The sequence below is a fragment of the Ahaetulla prasina genome, chromosome 3 (genome assembly GCF_028640845.1).
Source record: "Ahaetulla prasina isolate Xishuangbanna chromosome 3, ASM2864084v1, whole genome shotgun sequence".
Taxonomy (NCBI): domain Eukaryota; kingdom Metazoa; phylum Chordata; class Lepidosauria; order Squamata; family Colubridae; genus Ahaetulla; species Ahaetulla prasina.
Window position 1 is genome coordinate 121,947,814 of NC_080541.1, and position 9,173 is coordinate 121,956,986.

General features: G+C 41.6%; 1 protein-coding gene across 3 annotated transcripts in view; it reads right to left on the minus strand.

Annotated features, from left to right (window-relative positions):
• The window catches only part of COP1 (COP1 E3 ubiquitin ligase), a 135,493-nt gene extending 133,141 nt beyond the window's left edge, over positions 1-2,352 (minus strand). The window contains exon 1 of one of the 3 annotated variants that reach the window (XM_058179173.1): positions 1,829-2,352. In XM_058179173.1, coding sequence (XP_058035156.1) covers positions 1,829-2,178 — 350 coding nt within the window. In that variant the 5' untranslated portion in view covers positions 2,179-2,352. The remainder of the gene's footprint in view (positions 1-1,828) is intronic. The other 2 variants (XM_058179174.1, XM_058179175.1) reach the window with 2 other exon arrangements.
• Positions 2,353-9,173: the final 6,821 nt, after the last annotated feature.

Here is a 9,173-nt window from a genome sequence, read left to right on the forward strand (position 1 = left end):
TCTCTTATGTTTAGATACTGTCTGAATATCACTGGAGGATAACAGGCATAATAGCCTGAAACTAGTTTCCAAAGCTTATGTCTTTAAAAATGTGTTAGTTGGAAAAGGTGCTGCCAGATTTTTTCTGATAGTCTGAAGAACAGTAAATCATATGTGAGCAACAGGGTCTTTGAAAACCCACATTCTTAAAATGTTAAGAGGCAAAAAATAAGGCAGCCAATAATTTGCATGACAAAAATTATTTAGAACAATAAGCAAAGAGTTCCAGATTACAGAATAACAGAGTTGGAAGGGTCTTCTAGTCCAGTCTGCTATTCAAGCAGGAGACCTTATACCATTCCAGACAAATGGCTGTCCAATCTCTTCTTAAAAACATCCAGTGATGCAGCATCACAACTTCTGGAGGTAAGCTGGTCAAGTGATTAATAGTAGATCCAAATTAGAGGAACAGGAACTAAGATGAAATGCAAGTAAGGATAAAGACTTTCACATTACAGCAAAACATCTTAAACCTTCTAAAATTGATAGTGTCTGATCTGGTGATGACTAACCAGAAAAAAGATATTAGGTTTGTGGTAGATGACTTGATGCAGATGACAGTACAGCTACTATGTAAATGTTTTCTTTTGTAGATTATTGCAAAATAAGCCTACAATAAATTTTGTAACATCGTATTATAATTCCATGATTCAACATTAATATTGTTGACAGTTTTGGTTACACAACTTCCAAAATACAATGTCGAAATAGATCCAGAAAGGGCCAACTTAGTTGTTTAGACCTAGGTGGAGCAACTATGCAAGGAAGAAAATAAATGGGGGTGGGGGAAGGCTCAGTACATAGTATAGATACATAGAATGATGCACCTTGAAGAGAAATTGAATAATCCCCAAAAGGCAGAAAGCATGTTTGCTGATCAGGCACTTGGGGACCTAAATTAAAATGTCTATTCCATGAATTAAAAAACTTCTTTAAAAAGAATGTATCTAATTTATATTGCCCAATTTAGAGATACTGTTTTAGAAGAAAAGATAGAAGTTTGAGGCACATTCCTTGCACAAGCATCTTCTGTAAGAAATATGGATTAAAGCCTCTTTTGTCTGGGGTAGTTAAAGAAGTCCTGTTGACTGGTTCTGCTGGAATAGTGCTCCAAGGTAAACACACTGAATTAATTGGTGAAGTGCTATGAACCCACTACATGATTTCTATGCTGATTTCAGAAAAGACAATGGAAAATTAAAATGCCCAAAACAATTTTTCTTCCTTTCACCCAGTAATCAAAACAGATTCCTGCTACCAACACAGATATTTCAATCCTGGTTGATTTGTAATAATCTGATGTCAGGCAAATGCAGGGCAGCTGAAACCTCACCATCTACTTTTCTGACCAGGAGCTTGCAGGATGACTGCAGTAGTAAGCCCCCCTTAGCTCCACAGAACTTATTCTTAAATCGTGTGCACGTGTGTGGGAGAAAATCACAAGCTACCAAATGCACAGCTTAAATCTTACGTCAGCCATGAGTTCGCCGAGCGGTCATTCCCTTCTCCCTTCCATGCCCAACGCTTTGATGCGGTCGCAGCTCCCAGGCACTTAGATGAGCTAACGCTCCTCCTAGCAAGCCAGCAACAGTCCTGAGCTATAAGGCGCAACCTTAGGGCGGCATTAGGAACCAGGGAGAGTGTTGCACTTGGAAGAGCAACGTTGAGAGATGCCCAGAGCTACACTAACGATTTCGCCAGCCTAACCCTAACCGCACGACCCCCCCCCGCCCTGCCCCCAAACACACGGGAGTAGCAGCACCTTCCCCATCCGTCCAGCGCCACTCACCAGACGAAATCGTTGCTTTTGTCCTCGTAGGAATTCAGAAGGCCGTTGCAAAGCGGAGTCAGAAGCGGCCTCTTCCTGAGGCCGCTGCCAGCTGCGCCACTGCCGCTCCCGACTCGGGTCCCCGCCAGGCGAGAAAGGCCTCCGCTGCAGGAAGATCCGGACACGGCGGGCGCCACCAACACGGGTCGCGAGGGGACGGCTGAAGAGCCCGACGCCATCGCGGGGCCTGTCGCCATCGTGGTGCCCAAGCAGGCCGAGGTGGTGACCGAGGAGGTCGAGGAGGAGCCGGGAGGGCCCGCAGCACCCGGCCCGGCCGGAGGGTGCTGCGGCGACGGCCTGCTTCCGGACATTGCCGAGGCCTGTCTGGGCCAGCTACGGCGGCGAAGACGGGCCTTTCCTCCTCGCGAATCAATGCATCGCTCCCGCCCCCCGCAACACCAACCAACTGGGGGCAGAGAGGAACAATAAAGCTTGTACGGAGAAAATAAAAATTCTCACTGTCGTCCCGCCTCAGGAAGCCAGGACGTCGCATCTGATTGGTTCCCGGACTCACGCTGGTTCTCCACCTCCCATCCGAAAGCAAAAGGGGCGGGGAAATGCCTGCCGCTTGTCGAACTTTACCGACACACATCCTGCACTCCGGAGGCGGGGCTAATAACGAGGCATGCGCCGCTGAAGAACCGCCTCGCTACCACTATGGGGCTGCGCGAGGAAAGGTGGTGTGTCGCGCGCTTGTGAGACAAACTGTCAGACCGGTTGAATCGGTGCTCTTGGGGGGGTTCGCCTTCCTTGCACGACAACGACTTGCGTGGAAGGACGAACTCTCATCGGCAAACTCCTCCATTTCCAAAGCCCTAGTCTTTCCTAGGCTCAGTTTGCGTGGCCTTCGGACACCCAGAGGCCTAGAATTTCTGGTTATCCGTTGGGGTTGGCCTTTGTGCTGTGGTCGCGTTCAGCTATTGCCTTCATTAAGACGGAGAAGGGCGTCATTCCTGAGGTTTTTTCATAAAATGCCTTTTGGGACTTCTAAACAAGTTGGCCTTTTCCCTTTGGAGATCTGTTAGATTTCTGCATATCCATTGGCAGAGTACCTGTCTCAACAAGAGACCGTTATTATCAAATTTTACAGTTTCAGTGTGCAAGAGCCCTTGACACCGCATTGCCTGCTAGTTATATGTTCGCCCTTTCTTGCAACAGCTGAAACCTTTGGTTCTAGCACTGCCTTTGAGGACTGCCATGGAGGACCTGTATACTGCACAAGTCAAAAAGAGGGCTGTGAAAATATTTACAGGCCCCTCACATCCTGGACATAAACTCTTTCAACTCCTACCCTCAAAATGATGCTACAGAGCACCGCACACCAAGACAACTAGACACAAGAACAGTTTTTTCCCGAACGCCATCACTCTGCTAAACAAATAATTCCCTCAACACTATCAAACTATTTATTAAGTCTGCATTACTATTAATTTTCTCATCATTCTTATCACCCATCTCCTTCCACTTATGACTTTATGACTAACTTTGTTGCTGGTATCCTTAAGATTTATATTGACTTGTTTCCTAATATGATTTGATTGCTTATTTGTTCTCTGTGACTATCATTAAATGTTGTACCTTATGATTCTTGAAGAGTGTATCTTTTCTTTTATGTACACTGAGAACGTATGCACCAAGACAAATTCCTTGTGTGTCCAATCACACTTGGCCAATAAAGAATTCTATTCTATTCTATTCTATTCTATTCTATTCTATTCTATTCTATTCTATTCTATTCTATTCTATTCTATTCTATTCTTCCTCAACTGGGAGCAAGATATCTTTGCCTTCAGAGTCATCAGCTTCTTACAGCCAGATACGTTTGGAATAATTCAGAGGCTCTGAGCGTGGATAATGAAGGTTTTTTAGCGCTTGTATGGAAAGGTATGCATATGTGCCCCTAAACTCAAATATAAAATTTGCAGGCCCTCCTGGTGGAGAATAAGAGGTTGACAAACTTTTCAGAAGGAAGGGTTCTCACAGTGTCAAAACTTGTTCAGTCTGTTGCATTCCTTCCTGAAGAGAACAGTCCTGTGGTCCAAAGATTACTGAGACTGAGGAGGAGACCCATCTTATAGGCAACATCCCTGGGAGGGTCAGTGCATAACAATAAAATTTAAAAACCAACAAAATTATAGTAACCACAAACTGTACAGCATATCGTACCAGCAAAACCATTCTCCCTCCACACTTTCTGAACTCTAGTCTCAACCTACCCCATGTATTGGAGGAAGAATCAGCTGCTTGCGGGGTCCTTATCACGCAATGAGGGGATGGAGGGAGGATGCTGGAACTCATAGAATATCACTTGGCAGGGGCAGCTATGGGAAAGGTGCGCTAACTAAGTCTTACTGGTTGACAACAACTAAGCAAGGATACCTAGAGGCACCCGCTCTATCTGGCTCGGTCATATGGGCTTGTACCCAAAGAGGTCTTGCAAGTATCCTGACCCTGTGCTATTTGTGGCTCGAAAAGCAATAATAAGCACTTTGTATTAAACCTGAGAAAAAAACTGAAAGTCCATGCAGCATGATAGCCAAGAGAAGATTAGCTGTACAGCCCATTAGATGAGTCCAGCTGTGAAGGGATCAAATTGTGAGTACCTGTGAGCAAACCCTCTCAGTCTAGGAATGGGCAAAGTTGATGCAGGAGATGGCTCTGTGCAAAGCCAGCTAGCTACAGCTATCAGTTGCTTCTCGAGCAACAGTTGTGAGTCCAGAGGGAACCCAAATTGCACACCACCTGTCTCAGGGAGCACTTACCCCATTGAGAATTAGGGTTGAAGTAGACCTCATTTCTCCCTATCCCAAAATTCACAGCCTTCAAGCATTGTGTAATCACATGAATAGCATGGTCTGAAGGATCAGGGTTCATGGCTGCTCCTTTTTAATACCAGCAGTAGATGAAACCATTAGGTGAGGTCATTTGGCAGGACATAATGTAGCACAGTATTATGTGGTCCGTTCCAAGCTCTTTTCTTTCTTTTTTCTTTCAGCTTAACTTCTGGCTTAAAGTCTATGTGTTTTTTAATCATTTTCTCCAATCATGTGTGTATCTTAGTCCAATATCTTTTCGCTTCAACGCATGTCAACCACATATGGAAATATGATCCAGATGCCTGATGACACTTCCAACATTTTTTGGATTTGTCTTTAAACATTCTTGCAATTCTTGTCAGGGATAAACGCTATCTGTAAAACATCTTATACAAATTCTCTTTATATGCTGTAGACATTGTCATTTTATAATTATACATCCATAGTTTCTGCCAGGCATCTAAATCTATCCCATGGCCAATATTCTTCCCCCAAGTAATCATAATCTCTTTTACTTGTTCTTCTCCCATTTTTTCTTCTAATAAATATCCATACAGTTTCTTAATCAAATTGTCATCAGAATCTGTTAAAACCTTATCAAAAGCAGTTATATTATTATAAAAGCCTTCTGTTTTAACATCTTTATCATATCTGGATTGTATTTTTTATTTTATTTTGTCACAACAGTATACGCAAATATTGACAATAACATATCATATAAACATATATATAGGCTAAAATATATATAAAATAGAAAATATATAAGCAAAGTATTAATCTGATATAATGAAAGGGAACAACAGGACAGGAACAGTAGGCACTTTTGTGCTCTTATGCACAAAAGTCCTCTTAGGAATGGGGTGAGGTCAATAGTAGACAGTTTTTGGTTAAAGATTTTGGGATTTTGAGATGAGACCACAGAGTCAGGTAGTGAGTTGCAAGCGTTAACAACTCTGTTACAGGATTTCAAGTCTGGTGGCATAAGGTATTTTGTTGTTTTCAGGGGAGCAGAGAACTCTTCTTGTAAAATATTTCTGGACGCGTTCAATTGTATTAATGTCTGAGATGTGGTATGGGTTCCAGACAGATGAGCTGTATTCAAGAATAGGTCTAGCAAATGTTTTGTATGCTCTGGTTAGTAGTGTAGATTTTTTGGAAAAGAAGCTGCGTAAAATTAGGTTTACAACTCTTAGAGCTTTTTTTGTTATGTAGTTGCAGTGGGCTTTGGCACTTTGGTCATTTGATATGAAAACTCCAAGGTCTTAAACAGGGTGGGGGTCATCTTAAGGTAATGTCCATCAAGCTTGTACTTGGAGTTAGGGTTCTTTTTCCCAATATGTATGTATGTATGTATGTATGTATGTATGTATGTATGTATGTATGTATGTATGTATGTATATATTTTCCCAATATGTATATATTTTCCCAATATATTTGCAAGTAAGAAAACCAATTCATTATTATACCTTCTGCCTCTAATTCTGATTTAGCTTTTAACTCACCCTGTCCATTTAACAATTCATTATATCTAACAATATGTTCCTTTCTAAATGTTATTTAATATGAGAATGCCTCAATAGATGATACCCAAGTTGGGATTTTCAAGAAATGGTTTTTCTTTATCTTCTCCCAGTTTGATAACTTTTTGTTTTTTAAGGGCTTGCATTAATTCCATCATTATTATATTTCCCTCCAACATCTTTTTGATATCTTCAGGAATCTGGGGTAAATTTGCTTTATGTAAATAGTGTTTCACTTCTTCCTCGTCAATCTCCTCTTTTTGATATAGTTGCGTGTAGAAGTTCTGAGCCATTTTTTTCTTTTCCTCATTCATAAATTGAATTTGGCCTTCGTCATCTTCCAATTGAACTATTCTATGATTTTCTTTCTCTTTTTTAAGCTTATAAGCTAGCCATCTACCAGATTTATTGGCATTTTCAAAATAGTTTTGTTTTGCCCCTTTGATTTTTGTGCTAACTCTTCCTTTTCAGTCAAGGCCATTTTGTGTTTAACTAAAGCCATTCTCATTTTAATTTCTTTTCTCTCTGGATAAGTTTGTAATTCTTGTTCCATTTTCCTGTAATCATTTTCTAATACTCTAAAAAATTGTTGTTTCTTCCGATTCCTTTTCCTTACATAGTCTATCATCAAACCTCTTGCATAAGCTTTCATCGTATCCCAACGGTTTTGAGTTGAGGTACCTTCCTTTTTATTTTCTTTGAAGAAAAAGGTCAATTCTTTCTCTATTCTTTGTACAAGTTCTTTATCTTTTAAAATCATGGTGTTTAAGGTCCAACTAGATATTTTCCTTTGGCCTTTCCATATCAGCATCATGGGGTTATGATCTGCCCAGATATTGGTTTCTATATCTACTTTTCTTATATTAAGATTGATTTCTGTTGTCATCCATATCATATCTATTCTGGACCATGCCAAGTGTCTATTAGAATAAAAAGTGTACTGTCTATTCTCTTGGTTCCTTTCTCTCCACACATCTTTTAAGTTCAATTCCTCTACCATTTTAAAAAAGGATCTCGGAAGCGTCTTTTTATTTTGCCTGGTTGTTTTTTGTGTTTTATAGTCCATTTTTACATCAACTACACCAGTGATTCCCAAAGTGTGAGCCGCGGCTCCCCAGGGAGCCGCGCTATCGTCATGGGGGCGCCGCGGAATATCTGCGCCCGCTGGGTCTGGCGCTGATGCGCCATTTCTGGAGCGTCTGGTGCGCATGCGCAGTTGCAGGTCGGATTTCCAGGGGAGCCGCGGGCGAAAAAGATTGGGAACCTCTGAACTACACCATTAAAATCACCAAGGATACAATTATTCTCATAATCCACTTCAAGTATCTTCATGTGCAATTTTTTATAAAATTCTTCTTGATTTTCGTTAGGAGCATATATTGCTATTAAGAGCATTTTTGTATTGTCATCTATTATTTCCAGCATTAAAATTCTTCCATTCTCATCTAATTATATCAACTTTGCCTTAAGTGTCTCTTTTATATATATAACTATGTCTCTTTTCTTACATTGTGGTAATAAAGTAAATACTTTCCCTAATTTAGGTTGAATTAATATTTGTTCATGTTGTTTTTTAATATGTACTTCCTGCAAGCATGTTATATCCAATTTCAATTTTTCAAATATTTTCCTCCTCTTAGTAGTCGAATTTAGTCCATTTATGTTTATTGATATCCATTTTCTCTTTTCTATTTCTATGCTTTGTAGTTAGGATTTATCGCTCTGGTAGATCTAGGTTCTCCACGTGGTTTAACTTCAATTTCACCTTCCACAGCACCACCTTCTTTCTCAAGGAGAGCTAGTAATTCTGACTCTTGTAGTTCAATCAGTGAGACATCAGCACTTGTACTTCCTTTCTCTTTAAAAAATTTGGCATAGAAATCCTTGGCTTTGTCAATTGTATCTATTCTATATTTTTGCTGCTGCCATGTAAACAATAATCCCTCTGGTGCCAACCATCTATAATTCACACCTTTCTGCAACAATATTTTGGACAGGAATGGATATTCTCTTCTTAGTTCTCTTATTCTTCTTGGTACTTGTTTCAGCACAACAATTTCTTTGTCTTTATATTTCAATGTTTGATCTCTTGAGCGGCTCCCCAGGGAGCCGCTATCGTCATGGGGGCGCCATGAATATCTGCGCCCGCTGGGTCATCCCTCCAGAGGTATGTGTGTGTGTGTGTGTGTGTGTGTGTGTGTGTGTGTGTGTGTGTGTGTGTGTGTGTGTGTGTGTGTGTGTGTGTGTGTGTGTGTGTGTGTGTGTGTGTGTGTGTGTGTGTGTGTGTGTGTGTGTGTGTGTGTGTGTGTGTGTGTGTGTGTGTGTGTGTGTGTGTGTGTGTGTGTGTGTGTGTGTGTGTGTGTGTGTGTGTGTGTGTGTGTGTGTGTGTGTGTGTGTGTGTGTGTGTGTGTGTGTGTGTGTGTGTGTGTGTGTGTGTGTGTGTGTGTGTGTGTGTGTGTGTGTGTGTGTGTGTGTGTGTGTGTGTGTGTGTGTGTGTGTGTGTGTGTGTGTGTGTGTGTGTGTGTGTGTGTGTGTGTGTGTGTGTGTGTGTGTGTGTGTGTGTGTGTGTGTGTGTGTGTGTGTGTGTGTGTGTGTGTGTGTGTGTGTGTGTGTGTGTGTGTGTGTGTGTGTGTGTGTGTGTGTGTGTGTGTGTGTGTGTGTGTGTGTGTGTGTGTGTGTGTGTGTGTGTGTGTGTGTGTGTGTGTGTGTGTGTGTGTGTGTGTGTGTGTGTGTGTGTGTGTGTGTGTGTGTGTGTGTGTGTGTGTGTGTGTGTGTGTGTGTGTGTGTGTGTGTGTGTGTGTGTGTGTGTGTGTGTGTGTGTGTGTGTGTGTGTGTGTGTGTGTGTGTGTGTGTGTGTGTGTGTGTGTGTGTGTGTGTGTGTGTGTGTGTGTGTGTGTGTGTGTGTGTGTGTGTGTGTGTGTGTGTGTGTGTGTGTGTGTGTGTGTGTGTGTGTGTGTGTGTGTGTGTGTG